This window comes from Coregonus lavaretus (genome assembly GCF_964263955.1).
Source record: "Coregonus lavaretus genome assembly, chromosome: 4".
Lineage (NCBI taxonomy): Eukaryota > Metazoa > Chordata > Actinopteri > Salmoniformes > Salmonidae > Coregonus > Coregonus lavaretus.
Genome location: NC_139991.1, coordinates 39,609,085 through 39,629,263, shown reverse-complemented (window position 1 = coordinate 39,629,263; position 20,179 = coordinate 39,609,085). Strand labels below are relative to the sequence as shown.

The 20,179-nt window shown below is 44.8% G+C and overlaps 1 protein-coding gene across 1 annotated transcript in view; it reads right to left on the bottom strand.

The window, feature by feature from the left end:
• Positions 1 to 16,236, bottom strand: part of LOC311127311 (rabphilin-3A-like) — a gene marked incomplete at both ends in the record, with an annotated part of 31,563 nt that extends 15,327 nt beyond the window's left edge. The window contains 11 exons of the mRNA XM_084159121.1: positions 4,693 to 4,749; positions 4,918 to 5,044; positions 6,909 to 7,018; positions 7,294 to 7,368; positions 7,490 to 7,569; positions 8,127 to 8,294; positions 8,488 to 8,685; positions 10,221 to 10,476; positions 10,990 to 11,076; positions 14,687 to 14,816; positions 16,103 to 16,236. Coding sequence (XP_084015247.1) covers positions 4,693 to 4,749; positions 4,918 to 5,044; positions 6,909 to 7,018; positions 7,294 to 7,368; positions 7,490 to 7,569; positions 8,127 to 8,294; positions 8,488 to 8,685; positions 10,221 to 10,476; positions 10,990 to 11,076; positions 14,687 to 14,816; positions 16,103 to 16,236 — 1,422 coding nt within the window. The remainder of the gene's footprint in view (positions 1 to 4,692; positions 4,750 to 4,917; positions 5,045 to 6,908; positions 7,019 to 7,293; positions 7,369 to 7,489; positions 7,570 to 8,126; positions 8,295 to 8,487; positions 8,686 to 10,220; positions 10,477 to 10,989; positions 11,077 to 14,686; positions 14,817 to 16,102) is intronic.
• Between the last annotated feature and the right edge of the window lie 3,943 nt (positions 16,237 to 20,179).

The following is a 20,179-nucleotide window of genomic DNA, read 5'->3' as shown; positions in this document are numbered from 1 at the left end:
TCGCGTCTACCCTTCGGGGTCGCGATGTGTTGGTCTGGTCAGACAACCGGACCACAGTAGCTCACATAAATCGCCAGGGAGGAGTCAGGTCTCCTGCTCTCCACCGGGCGGCAGAGGAATTGTGGCTGTGTGCTCACGAGCACCTTCGCTCATTGAGAGCAGCACACATTCCGGGCTACTTGAACGTAGGAGCAGACCTCATGTCGCAAGGGGGTCCTCGTGACAACGAGTGGCGTCTGCATCCTGACATTGTTCTCCAAATTTGGGAACAGTTCGGGAGAGCTGAGGTGGATTTATTCGCATCACGCGTGAACGCGCAATGTCCCCTATGGTTCTCTCTGAGGGAACAGGACAAACCGCCACTGGGAAGAGACGCATTTGCGCACCACCCGTGGCCGAGAGTTCTTCTGTATGCATTCCCTCTGCTGTCCTGCATTCTCCCACTGTTAGCCAGGGTGAGATCAGGAGGGCTGTCAATAATATTGATAGCCCCCGATCGCCCAGGGGCTCCATGGTTTGCGGAGATGAGTCAGATGTTGATTGCGCCACCTTGGCCAATTCCACATCGACGGGACGTGTTGTCTCAGGCGGGGGGCTCGATAGGGCAATTGCCCATAATCGGCCAACCACTGAAGGCTTGGCTCCTGAGAGGGACAGGCTAGAGCGCCGTGGGTTATCTGATTCAGTAATCAGGACCATACAGGGTTCACGTGCCAGTTCCACTTCCAGGGTGTATGCCAGTAAATGGAACGTTTTTTCACAGTGGTGTGTCACAGAGAATGTAGACCCCATGAGCTGTCAGGTTGAGAGTGTTCTCTCTTTCCTGCAGTTTATGTTTGATAAGCAGCGATCGCCCGCCACCATCAAGGTGTTTGCAGCGGCGATTTCAGCTTGTCACAAGGGGTTTGGCAGAGACAATGTCTTCAGCCACCCTCTAGTGAAACGTTTCTTATTGGGAACGCGGCGGCTTAGGCCAATGCCTAGAGCCACGCTTCCTCAGTGGGATTTGGCTTTGGTACTCGAAGCGCTATGTAAGTCGCCGTTCGAGCCATTGAATCAAATACCCCTCAATATGCTGTCTATGAAGACGGCACTGTTGCTCGCTTTGACCATGGCTAAGTGTGTTAGTGATTTGTGTGCTCTTTCGACGAGACCCGACTGCCTTGCCATTAATGGCGATCTGAGCAGAGCGGTGTTACGTCCTAACCCAGCATTTGTGCCGAAGGTTATTAAGAGCTCATATAGATCACAGACCGTGGAGCTGTGGGCTTTTTCTCCCCCTCCTCATGGGGAGAGGAGTGAGGAAAGGCTCCATCGCCTGTGCCCAGTGCGCGATTTGGCGTGTTACGTTGAGCGCACAGCAGCGATTAGGTCATCGCCTCAGCTGTTTGTGTGTCACGGTGCGGCTGCACTAGGTAGACCACTTTCAAAACAGCGCTTGTCTCATTGGCTTTGCAAAGGCATTGAGACAGCTTATGAGGCAGCGGGGCGACAATTGCCTCAGGGTATAAGAGCTCACTCCACTCGTGGAGTAGCGGCTTCTACTGCCCTTTTCAGAGGAACAGGGGTAGAGGATATATGTGCAGCGGCGTCATGGTTGTCACAGTCTCCATTTATCAGTTTCTATCTCTTGGATATGTCTTCTAACTCTTTGGCTCAGTCTGTACTTGGTGTGGCTGAGGGGAGGACTTGAGCTAGGAGAGAGGAATGCAGGACTGAGGAGACAGGTCTCTTTCAGGTCCGCTACTGATAGAAGGACATATTTTGGCATGACTCCTGACTGACATGTTCAGTACAGTAGAGGGCATGTATTGATCTGCCCACCAGTGAATAACTGGGTTGAGGCGGAATGATGAGGGATAATAGTAGTAACCTTGGTTATGGTACTATTAGACCGGTCATAACAATTTTGACGGAATGTGACGTCATCTATCTGCTTGTTCAGATTAGTATGAATCATGTTCTGGAATCTGCCCACTAATCTCCGGGGTTCCATTGATTGAGTGAGGCGGCCTACCGTGTACACAATATAGAGTGACCCTTTGTGTCATTCCATTAGTGGTCGGTATTATTGTGACAGGATATTGAGGTACCATCTATCTGCTAGTACAGATTAGTATGGCCCGTATTCTGGTGATCTGCTCACTAGTCATTGGTGTTGCCATTGGACTAGGTGGGGTGGGTTTTTAACCGATGACGCAGTATATTGTGACACTTGTATTGTCATACAGTGGTTGCAGTACTGCGGGACTTGGTTGCAGCCATTGCTAGGCCTGACCTTTTCGTTTCGATGGGAAGTGTTGGGCTCGGCAGGGAGTACATTTTGGAGCGTTGCGCTCCGCCTTAAACCAATAGGAGCAGAGCTCCCCTATGGGGCGGAGCTCTACGATATAGAACGATAGTTACCGGAGTGTAACTCCAGTTCTATGAGTGGAGCGGAGCCCCATAGGACTTAAGGCCCTGCCGACCCTCTCTAGTCTCGCTGAAGATAAATATATCGGGAGGCTGATTGAGGGGAGGCATCCCCTCTTATAGGGACACCTGTACTCCTATTGGCTGCAGGTGTGTGCATAATTTTGTCTCAGGCTGATGCTAAGGCAGTGGGTAAACCAATAGGAGCAGAGCTCCCCTATGGGGCTCCGCTCCACTCATAGAACTGGAGTTACACTCCGGTAACTATCGTTTCCTCAAGTCATAGGCTGTAAAAAGAAGACTCGAGCACACAGCAAAGTTAATACTGTGAGATTTCAACACTTTTAAAACCATGACTAGAGAGAGACTCAATGAATACAGCAAAGAGCTGCTGTTTTTATAAGTATGTTCATGTTAACGTTGTTATTCAGTACTGTCAACACTTTGTTCAACACTTTTACTAGCGATAAAATACGGATTTTCCATGCTTCCACTCGCTACAAACAGCACTGCAGCTGTAATGAATGAGTATAGCAAAGTGTTTCGATAAGCTTGCGTTGCTATTATTAGCGGTTTATGTCTTTTTTTGTATCAAGGAATATTTCACTTTTTGGTCATAGGAGTAACAACATGAATTGGTGCATGAGGCAGAAATAATGCCGTGCGACTTGAGTTTCGCCATCAGTTGGAAGACTGTCCCCTTTTCTCAGCAGAGGATGGGAGAGTGGAGGGATGGTGAGTTGGGGAGTTCCCTCCCATCAGATGCAGACTATCAGTCCAGTAAAATAAAAATAAACACATTATTATGCTCACTCAGCTGTACCTCACAACTAATACAACAAATGATCTATTACCAGTGTGACCATATACCAAACATTTTGAAATTTCTAAATTGTCTGAGAAGAACATCATTGGCATGGCAATTAAAGCATAGTGATAATGTATTGGGCTTGTAACCTACTACACAAACCTCATTGCTACAGAACTGTTTTGAATAGATTCATGTTGCATAGGCTTATGTTTTTTAAGTCGTTTTTTTTTTCTGAGCGGTAGATCTCAGCTTTCTTTTGGACTCAGAAAGTGATCTTGACTCAGAAAAGGTTGGTGACCAATGGACTAGGGAGTTTTTTTAGGATACAAATAAACGGAATAGAGCTAAGGAAAGGCAAAATCCTACAGGAAAACCTGGTTCAGTCTGCTTTCCAATAGGCACTGGGAGACAAATTCACCTTTCAGCAGGACAATTACCTAAAACACAAGGCCAAATATATACTGTAGTTGCTTACCAATATGATATTGAATGTTCCTGAGTGACCTAGTTAAAGTTTGGACTTAAATCGGCTTGAAAATCTATGGCAAGACTTGAAAATGGCTGTCTAGCAATGATTAACAGCCAATTTGACAGAGCTTGAATAATTTTTTTAAGAATAATGAGCATATATTGCACAATCCAGGTGTGCAAAGCTCTTACCCAGAAAGACTCACAGCTGCAATCACTTCCAAAGGTGATTCTAACATGTATTGACTCTGGGGTGTGAATACTTATGTATTTATGAGATATTTATGTATTTCATTTTCAATACATTTACTAACATTTCTAAAAACATGTTTTCACTTTGTCATTATGGGGTATTGTGTGTAGATGGGTGATATATATATTTTTTAAATCCATTTTGAATTCAGGCTGTAACACAACAAAATGTGGAATAAGTCAAGGGGTATGACTAATTTCTAATGGCATTGCACATTATATCATCTGAGTTACGTAATGTCTGGCCAACTATGGGCGCAAGTTATTCTGACAGTAAAACTAGAAACCATGTTCTTCAGGAATATAGAACAGGGCCACGGGTCACAGTATAAACAGAGATAAATATTATAGAGGCGGGTGGTGGCACCTTAATTGGGGAGGACAGGTTCATAGTAATTGAATGAATGGAATGGTATTGACACATCAAACACATAGTTTCCTTGTGTTTGATACCATTCGATTCAATTCATTCCAGTCATTATTATGAGCCGTCATCCCCTCACCAGCCTCCTGTCCTTGAAAGGTATTTATCTTGTGTAGACAACAATCGATAGCAAGGCAAGGAAGCCTAATGGGTGCAGAAAAAGTTCCAACTAAATTCAATGGAAATTAATAATACATGTGACATCAGCATTCAGCTACTATTTTGTTCCATCTCTGGAGTTACAGGTGTAAATCTTAGGTGTGAACGTGAAGCGTAAACCCTGAGTGCTGTGTCAGGTGTAAATCCTGTCTCAGTTGAGTCTTACCTCCTCCTCGTAAAGTGCCATGCCCCGGGCTGAGCCTCCTGTTCCTGCCTTCTTCACCTGGGGGAGGGGGGAGAAAAGAGGGAGAGTTGGGGTGAGATCACTTATATCAAGATTATTAACAGTTGTATCCACAATGCAAAGGTTATGACTGTAAGTCGCTTTGGATAAAAGCGTCTCCAGACCTGCATGCGTGCCCTCATAGACACACACTGTTGTAGTTCTTACCTGGACCACCCTCTCCAGACACACACTGTAGTTCTTCTTCTGGTTGGCTTTGAGTTTCTTCAGAGCAACACGTGTCTCTCCGATGAACTCATTGTGTCCAAACTTGTCCATATCACTCACTGACAGCCTGGAAGCAGGAAGAGGAGTTTATTCTCTTTTTACATCGTTTTTTTATCATCGCAGAACAGTTTTTATTCTCTTTGTTCCCTTTAGCCCGGGGAAATCCAACTGATGTAAATGGAGAGCCACTGAACTAAACTAGGCCAATATCAACGTAAACGTTTTCATTTAATTTCAAATGGAATAATTTCCTAATAATTTCAGATGACCCAGTGGGTCACACATACAGTGCATTCGGAAATTATTCAGACCCCTTGACTTTTTCCACATTTTGTTACGTTACAGCCTTATTCTAAAATTGATTACATTGTTTTTTCCCCTCATCAATCTACACACAATACCCCATAATGACAAAGCGAAAACAGGGTTTTAGAATTTTAGCAAATGTATTAAAGCAGAAATACCTTATTTACATAAGTATTCAGACCCTTTGCTATGAGACTCGAAATTGAGCTCAGGTGCATCCTGTTTCCATTGATCATCCTTGAGATGTTTCTACAACTTGATTGGAGTCCACCTGTGGTAAATTCAATTGATTGGACATGATTTGGAAAGGCACACACCTGTCTATATAAGGTCCCACAGTTGACAATGCATGTCAGAGCAAAAACTAAGCCATGAGGTCGAAGGAATTGTCCGTAAAGCTCTGAGACAGGATTGTGTCAAGGCACAGATCTGGGGAAGGGTACCAAAACATTTCTGCAGTATTGAAGGTCCCCAAGAACCCAGTGGCCTCCATCATTCTTAAATGGAAGAAGTTTGGAACCACCAAGACTCTTCCTAGAGCTGGCTGCCCGGCCAAACTGAGCAATCGGGAGAGAAGGGCCTTGGTCAGGGAGGTGACCAAGAACCCGATGGTCACTCTGACAGAGCTCCAGAGTTCCTCTGTGGAGATGGGAGAACCTTCCAGAAGGACAACCATCTCCGCAGCACTCCACCAATCAGGCCTTTATGGTAGAGTGGTCAGACGGAAGCAACTCCTTAGTAAAAGGCACATGACACAGCCCGCTTGGAGTTTGCCAAAAGGCACCTAAAGGACTCTCAGACCATGAGAAGCAAGATACTCTGGTTTGATGAAACCAAGATTGAACTCTTTGGCCTGAACGCCAGCGTCACATCTGGAGGAAACCTGGCACCATCCCTACGGTGAAGCATGGTGGTGGCAGCATCATGCTGTGGGGATGTTTTTCAGTGGCAGGGACTGGGAGACTAGTCAGGATCGAGGGAAAGATGAAGGGAGCAAAGTACAGAGAGATCCTTGATGAAAGCCTGCTCCAGAGCGCTCAGAACCTCAGACTGGGGCGAAGGTTCACCTTCCAACAGGACATCGAACCTAAGCACACAGCCAAGACAACGCAGGAGTGGCTTCGGGACTAGTCTCTGAATGTCCTTGAGTGGCCCAGCCAGAGCCCGGACTTGAACCCGATCTAACATCTCTGGAGAGACCTGAAAATAGCTGTGCAGTGACACTCCCCATCCAACCTGACAGAGCTTGAGAGGATCTGCAGAGAAGAATGGGAGAAACTCCCCAAATACAGGTGTGCCAAGCTTGTAAAGTCATACCCAAGAAGACTCGAGGCTGTACTCGCTTCAACAAAGTACTGAGTAAAGGGTCTGAATACTTATGTAAATGTGATATTTCAGTTTTTTATTTTTAATACATTTGCAAAAATTTATAAAAACCAGTTTTTGCTTTTTCATTATGGGGTATTGCGTGTAAATTGATGAGGGAAAAAAAACTATTTAATCAATTTTAGAATAAGGCTGTAACATAACAAAACATTTTAAAAGTCAAGGGGTCTGAATGCCCTGTATACTGTATACTGTATACAGTTGTGTTATGTGGTGTGGTCGAGCCTGCCTGTATTTACCGTAGTGTTTTGCGCTGCATGTCGTCATCAGTGATACCATGGTACACGAGAGTCTCATTCCACACTGGGTTCAGAGTGCCCTTCAGGGTCTTAGTACGCAGCTTGTTAGACTGTGTGGATGGGGGGGGGGGGGGGAAACGGGGGACAGGGAGAGATGGGGGGGGGGGGGAACAGAGGGGAAGAAATAGAGCAGAAGACAGGGAGACAGATGGAGAGAGAGAGAGGGAAAGATTTTTGTTACTTTCACATAGTGCAACACTTATTAGACTGGCTAACAGTTAGACTGGGGAGAGAAGATGAATAGATATACATGATTATAGATATACAAGTCTGTGTCAACAGGCAACAGAAACAGGCCTACTACAAGCAGAAGTATTGAAGTTACCTTACTGGCTCCAGGTAAGAGGTGCAGTTTGACGTAGGGGTCTGCTAATCCATTAGAGTCCATCGGCTTTAGGCCCTGAGAGAGAGAGAGAGAGAGAGAGAGAGAGAGAGGGCAGGAGATGAGAGAGAATATCAACCTAAAGATGAACCATTCAAGCATGTCACTGAAGCTAGCAGTGTACAGTATGTGTGTATACCTTGGCTTTGACTATGTTGCAGTGCAGAGCATTGTTCTCCTGTTCATAATGCAGAGTGAACTCCAGTAACCCCAGGGTGGCTGATGCGGACAGAACAAAATAACGTCATACTCAGATTGGTTACTACAACCAACACAGAGTGAGAGAGACAGACAGAGAGAGAGAGACAGAGAGAGAGACAGAGAGAGAGAGACAGAGAGAGAGAGACAGAGAGAGAGACAGATAGAGAGAGAGAGAGATAATAACAGAACAACAGAGAGGAAGTGTGTGTGTGCATTAGAATATGTGTATCATACGGTTGGTCTACAATGTCCCTTCTTGGGGACCATATTTCCCAGCGGGCTAATAAAGATTGATGGTTACTGTATGCACACAGTATGTAGAGGGTCGTGTTTAGTAACAAGGTAGAGGAAGTAATCAAGTGTTTGAAATCAATAAAAATGAATATTTGTCCCGTGTAGCTCAGTTGGTAGAGCATGGCGCTTGCAACGCCAGGGTTGTGGTTTCGATTCCCACGGGGGGCCAGTATGAAAAAAAAAAATGTATGCACTAACTGTAAGTCGCTCTGGATAAGAGCGTCTGCTAAATTACTAAAATGTAAAATGTAAATGTTATATAAGGACACAAGCACACTTACTGGATTCATCAGAGTCATATTCGTTGTCGTCGTCGTCCTCGACAGGAGCGGGGGCTGGGCGTGGTGCCGGGGTGGGTTTGGGGGCAGGAGTGGGTTTCTCCTCCCTGACTGGAGTTGGCGCTCTATCCTCCCTCTGGTGAGGGTGTCTGCTCTCCTCTGGTGCAGGGGCTGAGGTAGGGAAATACAGGTATTTAGACAGTCTCAGTCTCAAAGTAGAAGGGATTATGCAATTGAGCGGTTGGTGGCAATGGGTAGGTAAACAACATCAAAGCAGTTATTTCTTATCCATTAACTGCTTTCAGGGTGGGTAAGGAAAAACATGTAATTTTGTAATTTGGGTGAGCTGTCCCTTCAATGGTACCCTGTGGTGTGACCGTGTCAACTGGAGCTGGTGTGTTCTCTCTTCCCCTGGCTGTGGGAGGTCTGGAGCCTAACTTCGACTGTCTCTCCATCTTCACCACCTCTTCCTCCACAGCAACACCCCCTAGTGTCTGAGCAGAGCTATAGCCCTCTGGGTCCTGTTGCTCTGAGCTGGAGTACGGGGGTTCATCAGTGGGCTCTGAGATGAGACAGAGAGAGGAAGATGACATTTTGAAATGTTCATGTCTTCGATACCCAACATCTAACATACAGTACCAGTCAAAAGTTTGGACACACCTACTCATTCAAGGGTTTTTCTTTATTTGTAAAACATTTTACATTGTAGAATAATAGTGAAGACATCAAAACTATGAAATAACACATATGGAATCATTTAGTAGTAACCAAACAAGTGTTAAACAAATCAAAATATATTTTATATTTGAGATTCTTCAAATAGCCGCCCTTTGCCTTGATGACAGCTTTGCACACTCTTGGCATTCTCTCAACCAGCTTCACCTGGAATGCTTTCATAACCATCTTGAAGGAGTTCCCACATATGCTGAGCAGTTATTGGCTGTTTTCCCTTCACTCCGCCGTCCGACTCATCCCAAACCATCTCAATTGGGTTGAGGTCGGTGGATTGTGGAGGCCAGGTCATCTGATGCAGCCCTCCATCACTCTCCTTCTTGGTAAAATAGCCCTTACACAGCCTGGAGGTGTGTTGGGTCATTGTCCTGTTGAAAAACAAATGATAGTCCCACTAAGCCCAAACCAGATGGGATGGTGTATTGCTGCAGAATGCTGTGGTAGCCATGCTGGTTAAGTGTGCCTTGAATTCTAAATAAATCACAGACAGTGTCACCAACCAGGTCTTTTCTTCTTATTGGTGTCCTTTAGTAGTGGTTTCTTTGCATCAATTCGACCATGAAGGCCTGATTCACACAGTCCCCTCTGAACAGTTGATGTTGAGATGTGTCTGTGACTTGAACACTGTGAAGCATTTATTTGGGCTGCAATTTCTGAGGCTGGTAACTCTAATTAACTTATCTTCTGCAGCAGAGGTAACTCTGGGTCTTCCATTCCTGTGGCGGTCTTCATGAGAGCCAGTTTCATCATAGCGCTTAATGGTTTTTGCGACTGCACTTGAAGAAACGTTCAAAGTTCTTGAAATGTTCCGTATTGACTGACCTTCATGTCTTAAAGTAATGATGGACTGTCATTTCTCATTTCTTATTTGAGCTGTTCTTGCCATAATATGGACTTGGTCTTTTACCAAATAGGGCTATCTTCTGTATACCCCCTCTACCTTGTCACAACACAACTAATTGGCTCAAACACATTAAGAAGGAAATAAATTCCACAAATTAACTTTTAAGAAGGCACAGCTGTTAATTGAGATGCATTCCAGGTGACTACCTCATGAAGCTGGTTGAGAGAATGCCAAGAGTGTGCAAAGCTGTCATCAAGGCAAAGGGTGGCTATTTGAAGAATCTCAAATATATGTTTAACACTTTTTTGGTTACTACATGATTCCATATGTGTTATTTCATAGTTTTGATGTCTTCACTATTATTCTACAATGTAGAAAATAGTAAAAATAAAGAAAAACCCTTGAATTAGTAGGTGTGTCCAAACTTTTGACTGGTAGTGTATATACTAAAAGCTTTTGCTTGTACCTCTCATACATGTCCAACTAGTCGTGAAATCTTAATGCTTGTTTCCACTGCTCACCTTGGTTCTTTGTGTTGGAGTAGCAGTTATCCTGCTGCTCCTGTTTCTCTGTGCAGTCCTGGGCACCAGGGTCTGGCTGGTAGCTGGGCTGGGTCTGGGTACGGGCAAAGGGCTGGGTACTGGGCTGGTGATGGGTAGGGGTCTGGGTACGGGGGCTCTCTCTACCCGTCCCTCTGGGCCTGGAGATGGGCAGGGGAGCAGGGAGGACATGCTGGGGTTGGCCCTTAAAGAACCACGCTCCAGAACGCTTCAACATCTAGATATGGAGAGACAGAGAGAGAGAGAGGGGAGGGGGAGAGAGAGATGTAGAAAGAGAGAGAGGGAGAGAGAGACAGAGAAAGAGAAAATTAGATGGAGAGAGCGAGATTGAGATCGACAGGGGGGGGGACTGACAGGTAGGGCCATTTAATTAAAGGTTCCCTGGGGGAGAGGTTTCACCGAACACAGGGTCAGCACTAAACAATACTGTGTAACGGGGTGACTAAGCAAACCCCAAAAATAAAGTGTGAGTGTGATTAAGTCTGAACCAGCTGAACCCTTCTCTCCCCCTTCCCTTTCCTCCTTTCTCTATCTCCCCCCTTCTCTCTCCACCCTACATTTTCATTGTGAATGGAAACAAGCAAACACAATTTTCTCATTATTTATTATGAAGGAGTATTTGTTGAGTATATATTAAAACTACTATTATTTGGTCCTCAACCTATAATTTCTCTATCTTTCCACCCCTCCTTTCCTTTCTCCATCTCTCTCTATCCCCCTCCTCTCTCACCTCTTGGTGTTCGCTGCAGATCCTACAGACCCAAACAGGACATGACGACCGGCTGTTGTTCTGAATCCCACACTTACTGCACATATGCTGCAAGCAAAAACACACACATACACATAATTGTACAATTATTTTTATGATACACTCTTAGAAAAAAAGGTGCTACAGTGGGGAGAACAAGTATTTGATACACTGCCGATTTTGCAGGTTTTCCTACTTACAAAACATGTAGAGGTCTGTCAAAAAAAAAATCCATAAAATCACATTGTATGATTTTTAAGTAATTAATTTGCATTTTATTGCATGACATAAGTATTTGATCACCTACCAACCAGTAAGAATTCCGGCTCTCACAGACCTGTTAGTTTTTCTTTAAGAAGCCCTCCTGTTCTCCACTCATTACCTGTATTAACTGCACCTGTTTGAACTCGTTACCTGTATAAAAGACACCTGTCCACACACTCAATCAAACAGACTCCAACCTCTCCACAATGGCCAAGACCAGAGAGCTGTGTAAGGACATCAGGGATAAAATTGTAGACCTGCACAAGGCTGGGATGGGCTACAGGACAATAGGCAAGCAGCTTGGTGAGAAGGCAACAACTGTTGGTGCAATTATTAGAAAATGGAAGAAGTTCAAGATGACGGTCAATCACCCTTGGTCTGGGGCTCCATGCAAGATCTCACCTCGTGGGGCATCAATGAGCATGAGGAAGGTGAGGGATCAGCCCAGAACTACACGACAGGACCTGGTCAATGACCTGAAGAGAGCTGGGACTACATTCTCAAAGAAAACCATTAGTAACACACTACGCCGTCATGGATTAAAATCCTGCAGCGCACGCAAGGTCCCCCTGCTCAAGCCAGCGCATGTCCAGGCCCGTCTGAAGTTTGCCAATGACCATCTGGATGATCCAGAGGAGGAATGGGAGAAGGTCATGTGGTCTGATGAGACAAAAATATAGCTTTTTGGTCTAAACTCCACTCGCCGTGTTTGGAGGAAGAAGAAGGATGAGTACAACCCCAAGAACACCATCCCAACCGTGAAGCATGGAGGTGGAAACATCATTCTTTGGGGATGCTTTTCTGCAAAGGGGACAGGACGACTGCACCGTATTGAGGGGAGGATGGATGGGGCCATGTATCGCGAGATCTTGGCCAACAACCTCCTTCCCTCAGTAAGAGCATGGAAGATGGGTCGTGGCTGGGTCTTACAGCGTGTCAACGACCCGAAACACACAGCCAGGGCAACTAAGGAGTGGCTCCGTAAGAAGCATCTCGAGGTCCTGGAGTGGCCTAGCCAGTCTCCAGACCTGAACCCAATAGAAAATCTTTGGAGGGAGCTGAAAGTCCGTATTGCCCAGCGACAGCCCCGAAACCTGAAGGATCTGGAGAAGGTCTGTATGGAGGAGTAGGCCAAAATCCTGCTGCAGTGTGTGCAAACCTGGTCAAGACCTACAGGAAACGTATGATCTCTGTAATTGCAAACAAAGGTTTCTGTACCAAATATTAAGTTCTGCTTTTCTGATGTATCAAATACTTATGTCATTCAATAAAATGCAAATTAATTACTTAAAAATCATACAATGTGATTTTCTGGATTTTTGTTTTAGATTCCGTCTCTCACAGTTGAAGTGTACCTATGATAAAAATTACAGACCTCTACATGCTTTGTAAGTAGGAAAACCTCCAAAATTGGCAGTGTATCAAATCCTTGTTCTCCCCACTATATGTAGAACCTGAAAGGGTTCTTCGGCTGTCCCCATAGGAGAACCCTTTGAAGAACCCTTTTTTGGTTCCTTTCCCCAGAGGGTTCTACATGGAACCCAAAAGAGTTCTACCTGGAACCAAAAAGGGTTCTACCTGGAATCAAAAAGGGTTATCCTATGGGGACAACCAAAGAACCCTTTTGGAACCCTTTTTTTCTAAGAGTGTAGGACAGATGAAGGCACAGTTTGGGAGCTAGACAAAGTGAGGAACAGAAAGGATTTAAGAGCACATACCAGACTACTGACAGAATCATCTCTGCTCAAAGCAACAAGAAATAGTAAGTTGAACAAAATAAGATGAGAAACCACAGAGATCTACAGGGCTTGGACCTCTGATAACTGTCCAAACTCTAAAGTCGTGGTCAAAAGTTTTGAGAATGACACAAATATTAATTTTCACAAAGTCTGCTGCCTCAGTTTTTAGGATGGCAATTTGCATATACTCCAGAATGTTATGAAGAGTGATCAGATGAATTGCAATTAATTGCAAAGTCCCTCTTTGCCATGAAAATGAACTTAATCCCCCAAAAACATTTCCATTGCATTTCAGCCCTGCCACAAAAGGACCAGCTGACATCATGTCAGTGATTGGTGTTGACGAGGACAAGGCTGGAGATCACTCTGTCATGCTGATTGAGTTAGAATAACAGACTGGAAGCTTTAAAAGGAGGGTGGTGCTTGAAATCATTGTTCTTCCTCTGTTAACCATGGTTACCTGCAAGGAAACACGTGCCATCATCATTGCTTTGCACAAAAAGGGCTTCACAGGCAAGGATATTGCTGCTAGTAAGATTGCACCTCAATCAACCATTTATCAGATCATCAAGAACTTCAAGGAGAGAGGTTCAATTGTTGTGAAGAAGGCTTCAGGGCGCCCAAGAAAGTCCAGCAAGCGCCAGGACCATCTCCTAAAGTTGATTCAGCTGTGGGATCGGGGCACCACCAGTGCAGAGCTTGCTCAGGAATGGCAGTAGGCAGGTGTGAGTGCATCTGCAGGCACAGTGAGGCAAATACTTTTGGAGGATGGCCTGGTGTCAAGAAGGGCAGTGAGGAAGCCACTTCTCTCCAGGAAGAACATCAGGGACAGACTGATATTCTGCAAAAGGTACAGGTTTTGGACTGCTGAGGACTGGGGTAAAGTCATTTTCTCTGATGAATCCCCTTTCCAATTGTTTGGGGCATTCGGAAAAAAACTTGTCCGGAGAAGACAAGGTGAGCGCTACCATCAGTCCTGTGTCATGCCAACAGTAAAGCATCCTGAGACCATTCATGTGTGGGGTTACTTCTCAGCCAAGGGAGTGGGCTCACTCACAATTCTGCCTAAGAACACAGCCATGAATAAAGAATGGTACCAACACATCCTCCGAGAGCAACTTCTCCCAACCATCCAAGAACAGTTTGGTGACAAAAAATGCCTTTTCCAGCATGATGGAGCACCTTGCCATAAGGCAAAAGTGATAACTAAGTGGCTCGGGGAACAAAACATCAAAATGTTGGGTCCATGGCCAGCAAACTCCCCAGACCTTAATCCCATTGAGAACTTGTGGTCGATCCTCAAGAGGCGGGTGGACAAACAAAACCCCACAGATTCTGACAAACTCCAAGCATTGATTATGCAAGAATGGGCTGCCATCAGTCAGGATGTGGCCCAGAAGTTAATTGACAGCATGCCAGGGCGGATTGCAGAGGTCTTGAAAAAGAAGGGTCAACACTGCAAATATTGACTCTTTGCATAAACTTAATGTAATTGTCAATAAAAAAGCCTTTGACACGTATGGAATGCTTGTAATTCTACTTCAGGATACCATAGTAACATCTGACAAAAATATCTAAAAACACTGAAGCAGCAAACTATGTGAAGACCAATACTTGTGTCATTCTCAAAACTTTTGACCACGACTGTACATAGCTCTATTATGTGTGCTAATTACCTTCTTGCAGTGGGAACAGAGTACAGAGGTGACTCCCTGCTGGCCAAACATCTCTCCACACAACAGACAGCGAGACTGACCATCTCCACATGCTGTCTTCTTCATACTGTCCAACCTAGTGGCAAAACGCCTGCAGAACACACAGACACAGACAGACACAGACAGACAGACAGACAGACACAGACATAGACACGTGTAAGGGTTGGGGTGAGGTGTGACCCAGGTGCGATGCAGGATATACAGTAGGCAGTAGGCAGAGATGGTGAAACAAGGATCTTTACTGGTGGTCCAGAAGCCAAAATACAAAATAACGGACTTATCACGATAAAAGAAAGGTGGAGCAAATAAGTCTCCAAAAACCGGCTGACAGGCAAAATACGAAATATTACCTAAGACTGAAACAAATAACGAAACAGGGAGAACACTTCTCAAGTACCTGTACATAGGTCTCTGATCAAACACTGAGTAGTACTGCTGGACATAGAGAAACTAGCAGAGAAAACTGAGGAAGGGTCAGTACAGGTGCATCAAAGCTGGGACCGAGAGAATGAAAAACAGCTTCTATCTCAAGGCCATCAGACTGTTAAATAGCCATCACTAGCACATTAGAGGCTGCTGCTGCCTATTGAAATCACTGGCCACTTTAAGAAATGGAACACTAGTCACTTTAATAATGTTTACATATCTTGCACTACTCATCTCATATGTATATACTGCATTCTATTCTATAATATTCTACTGTATCTTAGTCCATGCCGCTCTGTCATTGCTTGTCCATATATGTATATATTCTTAAATCCCATTCCTTACTAGTTTTGTGTGCATTAGGTATATGTTGTGAAATTGTTAGATACTACTTGTTAGAAATTCCTATACTGTCGGAGCTAGAAGCACAAGCATTTCGCTACACCCGCTATAACATCTGCTAAACACGTGTATGTGACAAATAACATTTGATTTGATTTGATTTGAAGGGAACACAGGGAAGTGAGGGCATAAATACACAGGTTAACAGATGGACACAGGTGACACCAATAGGATGATGATTAGTCCCGACTGTGAGTGAGGGGGTGCCTAAGGTTGTCGGAGGATGACACCTAGTGGGTCGCTCCGGAACTGCGACCCCCTCCTGTAACGGACACACACACACACACACACACACACACACACACACACACACTCACACATACAGTAAATACACACCACACACATCAGACTGCCAGACTGACCATCTGTCCATGCTGTCTTCTGTCCAGACAGGTCGCCAACCGCATAGAGAGGTGAGATCAAACAGACACACTCGCACGCACGCACACAGTTTTGTCTGTTTCTCATTTTTTCTCTCTCTCTCCCCTCACTCCCCCCTCTCTCTCTCGCTCTCCACCCCCTCGCTCCCTCTCTCGCTCTCTGTCTCACCCGATCCTCTCCTGCTCCATGGCCTCCATGGTCTCAGCCCGAGCCAGAACACTGTTGATGATCTCCTTCTCTTCGTCTGTTAGCTCCACCTCCTGAGGACCTCCTCCTCCATGGCCTCCACTGTGCCGGTACATCCTGCTGACTGACCTGACAGACAGAGACAGGACACACACTTATAACTTAACAAACGCTTACAACCTAACATGCACAAATCCGAGGACAAACACACATCAGAAGACACCACACACTCAATTTTAGAAAGGTCAACTGTCGCCTCTGGAGTGATGTGTACTCTAGGTTCAATACTACTGAGCAGTAGGGTACCCTGCTACAAGGAACTGAACATGCCTCTGGATGTTTTCACTAAACAAGGAACAGAGGCACACATCATTATCATCGGCTAGATTAGAACACTGTCAAGTAGAATACAGCAGTGTGTCCTTTAGTGCCCCCTACGCGCGCACCACGTCTATTTTTATGGGCACAAGCACTTTTCATCTCACAAATTGTTCACACACCCCCCTGCTGACCCCTCGCAGTTTGGGAACCACTGCTTTAGATCAATGTGGTCCTCTGTAGCTCAATTGGTAGAGCATGGCGCTTGTAACGCCAGGGTAGTGGGTTCGATCCCCGGGACCACCCATACGTAAAAATGTATTAACACATGACTGTAAGTCGCTTTGGATAAAAGCGTCTGCTAAATGGCATATTATTATTATTATTATCAATGTTTCTCAATCCTGGCCCTACCACTACACACCTAATTCAAATCAAAGGCTTGAAGAGGAGTTGATTAGTTGAATGAAGTGTGTGAGTGGTAGGGCAAAAACAAAACATGTGCACACCTTTGGGTCCCAGGACCAGGATTGAGAAACAGGGGTCTAAACGACTATTGAGCAGACAGAACTGGTGCTACCCTGGTTTTGACATATACTCATGAGGTGCTGACCTGTTACACCCTCTATAACCACTGTGATTATTATTTGACCATTCTGGTCATCTATAAATGTTTGAACATCTTGACGAACGATCTGGCATTAATGGCCATGTACTCTTTACTCTCTACCCAGTGCAGCCAGAAGAGGACTGGCCACCCCTCAGAGCCTGGTTCCTCTCCACCCAGTACAGCCAGAAGAGGACTGGCCACCCCTCAGAGCCTGGTTCCTCTCCACCCAGTACAGCCAGAAGAGGACTGGCCACCCCTCAGAGCCTGGTTCCTCTCTACCCAGTACAGCCAGAAGAGGACTGGCCACCCCTCAGAGCCTGGTTCCTCTCCACCCAGAACAGCCAGAAGAGGACTGGCCACCCCTCAGAGCCTAGGTCCTCTCCACCCAGTACAGCCAGAAGAGGACTGGCCACCCCTCAGAGCCTAGTTCCTCTCTAGGTTTCTTCCCAGGTTCCTGCCTTTCTAGGGAGTGTTTCCAAGCCACCGTGCTTCTACATCGGCATTGCTTGCTCTTTGGGGTTTTAGGCTGCGTATTTGTATAAGCACTTTGTGACAACTGCTGATGTAAAAAGGGCTTTATAAATACATGTGATTGATTGATACTGTGTGTATTCATTTAAGTATACAGGATATAGGCCTACAATATAGCCATCATCATAACTGATATCAAAGCATCAAGCTGTTTGCTCTCGCTCTCTCTCCTCCCCCCTCTCTCTCTTCAGTCCTTTCATAATGTTCTCTCCCTGATGATTGGAAATGTCAGGGGTTGCAGTGACAGCGGGCAGTTTGGCAACCTAACTGATTGCTATCACTGTGTGTGTGTGTGTATGTGTGTGTGTCTGCGTGTGACATTGGTGGGTTGAGGCCGAAGTGGGGGGAGAAAAGGAACGTTCTACAATGGCATGACACTGACCTCATCTCTGACACACATTGTATGACATCACTTTTATTTTTATTATTGCCTGCGCTACAGACGGTCCGCTAATACAGGACTAGTAAAAACCCAGTGCACTAATTCAGTGATTTCTTTTTTTAACACTTATTTATTAATATTTTTTTTTCATTAGGATTTTTCCTGTGGCTAGGTATGGGGCAGGACACCTTTATCACTCATGTAGCCTATTATACTCAATAAACCATCTTTGTGGCACACACACACACATGCACACACACACACGCACACACACTATTGAGTAGGCTGGTTGAAGTGGTATTGTAAATCAATGGTCTAGATCAGTGTAAAGGGGTGGGGACATGACAGTTATCTGATTCTTAATATCATCCACTGAGAGGGAGGACATGCAACACTTGAACATTATGTACTTCTCAAACACATACACACACACATACACCGAAAGCTAAACACTCACACCAACGTGAAATGAGTTTGCTCTGAGCTGTTCGTATGAAACACACACACACACACACACACACACACAGACACAGACACACGTGCACACAAACACACAGTGTGTATGGCTAACGGGGCTAAGATCAAAGCCAGAGCCGTGACTAAAGGGAGTTAGTCAATAGGATGACACGCAAGGAAATATGATGTAAAAAATATATATATATGATTTTAGATCAGTGTGAGTGTGTGCGTGTGTGCATTAGAGATTAATGGGAACTCTTCTCAATCTCCACCTCTGACCCACTACAAGGAAACTTGTCACTGGAAGGACTTCTGTTTAATTTACGCTTTACAGGGCTGGGTGAAACAGGTACGTGTGTGTGTGCTTGTGCATGTGTGTCTGTGTGTACATGTGCACTTGGGTGTGTTCATGTGCAGTGTGTGTGCGATTGCCTGCGTGCATGCGCATGCATGTGTGTGCATGAGTGTGTGTGTATGATTTAAGGTCGTCTGAATCAGGAACTGAAGTACCTGCAGGGGAATGGAATACCACAGGATAATAAATCCCATGTAACACCCTGAGAGAACAGACTCGTTATGAAGAGCACTGAACTGAACCAGCACTATAAAAACAAAGACCTCTGCAATCCTCTACTCAGCTCACTCCAACACACACACGAATGAACACACGCTCAGACGCCAGGAAGAAGTTACAGTATTAAGTCTTTGATCTGGGGAAGAAGAATGAAAGCTGTACGGATTTCTTTTATACAATTTCTGTTAGATTCTTCTCTCTTTCAAAAAATAAATAAATTAACGTTTTCAGATCTGATTTTAATGAGCCAGGTGCTTTTATAACCACATGCTGTGTGTGTATGTATGTCTGTGTGTGTGGTGTGTGAGTGTGAGTGTGAGTGTGTATAATCTATCTGTCCTCAAGCTTGTCTGTCCTCTGCAGCTGCTGTCACAGACAGATAGACACCTCCCCTTGCACACACAGCACCCGTAACACACACAGCACAAGCAACACCCACACACAGTGAGCTGAGAGAGAAGACCTGTCACTGTGCATCTATCAACTGACACTGTCCCAGGGAAAAGCACGCACGCACACAGCCCAGGGAACTGCAGTCTAACTGCAAAATGAAGTCAAGTAAAAGAAAGCGGAGGCATTTTAGCTCCATGAGACAGTGTGCGTTGACTAAGGACAGTTGCTGTTCCCTGGGCTGTGTGTGTGTGTGTGTGTGTTTGTGTTTGTGTGTGTGTGTGTGTGTCATGCCAGGGGCATGACATCCTCCCGTGTTTTCCTGTTATACAAAAAGTCCTTTCCTCTCTTGTTTCTTTACATTTCACGCTAGAAATACTGTAGAACTCTAATTAAATTGAATAAATTCAAAGACAAATACGTGGAAATAGGACATCAAACTCCTTTCCATGTCCTAATTTGCATAATGTAGGATTTCATCCATAAACATCTGCAGTTATTCATCATTGCCTACATGGGTGAGACTGTCGTTCTGTCTAGACCTGGGTTCAAATACTATTTAGGGTATTTCAATTACTTTCAAAGACATTTGGAAGTAAGTACTTTAGTATTTTTTATTTGAAAACACAAGTAGTTGAAGATTGGAATGTATTTGGAAATACTCAAATACACAGACAAGTGTATTTTCAAATATAAATATTGCATGCATTTGTATCCATTTGTATTTGGAAATAAGTATTTTGTAGAATGTTTTTAAATAGTAAGCTATTTATAGGAAATTACTATTTGATTCGG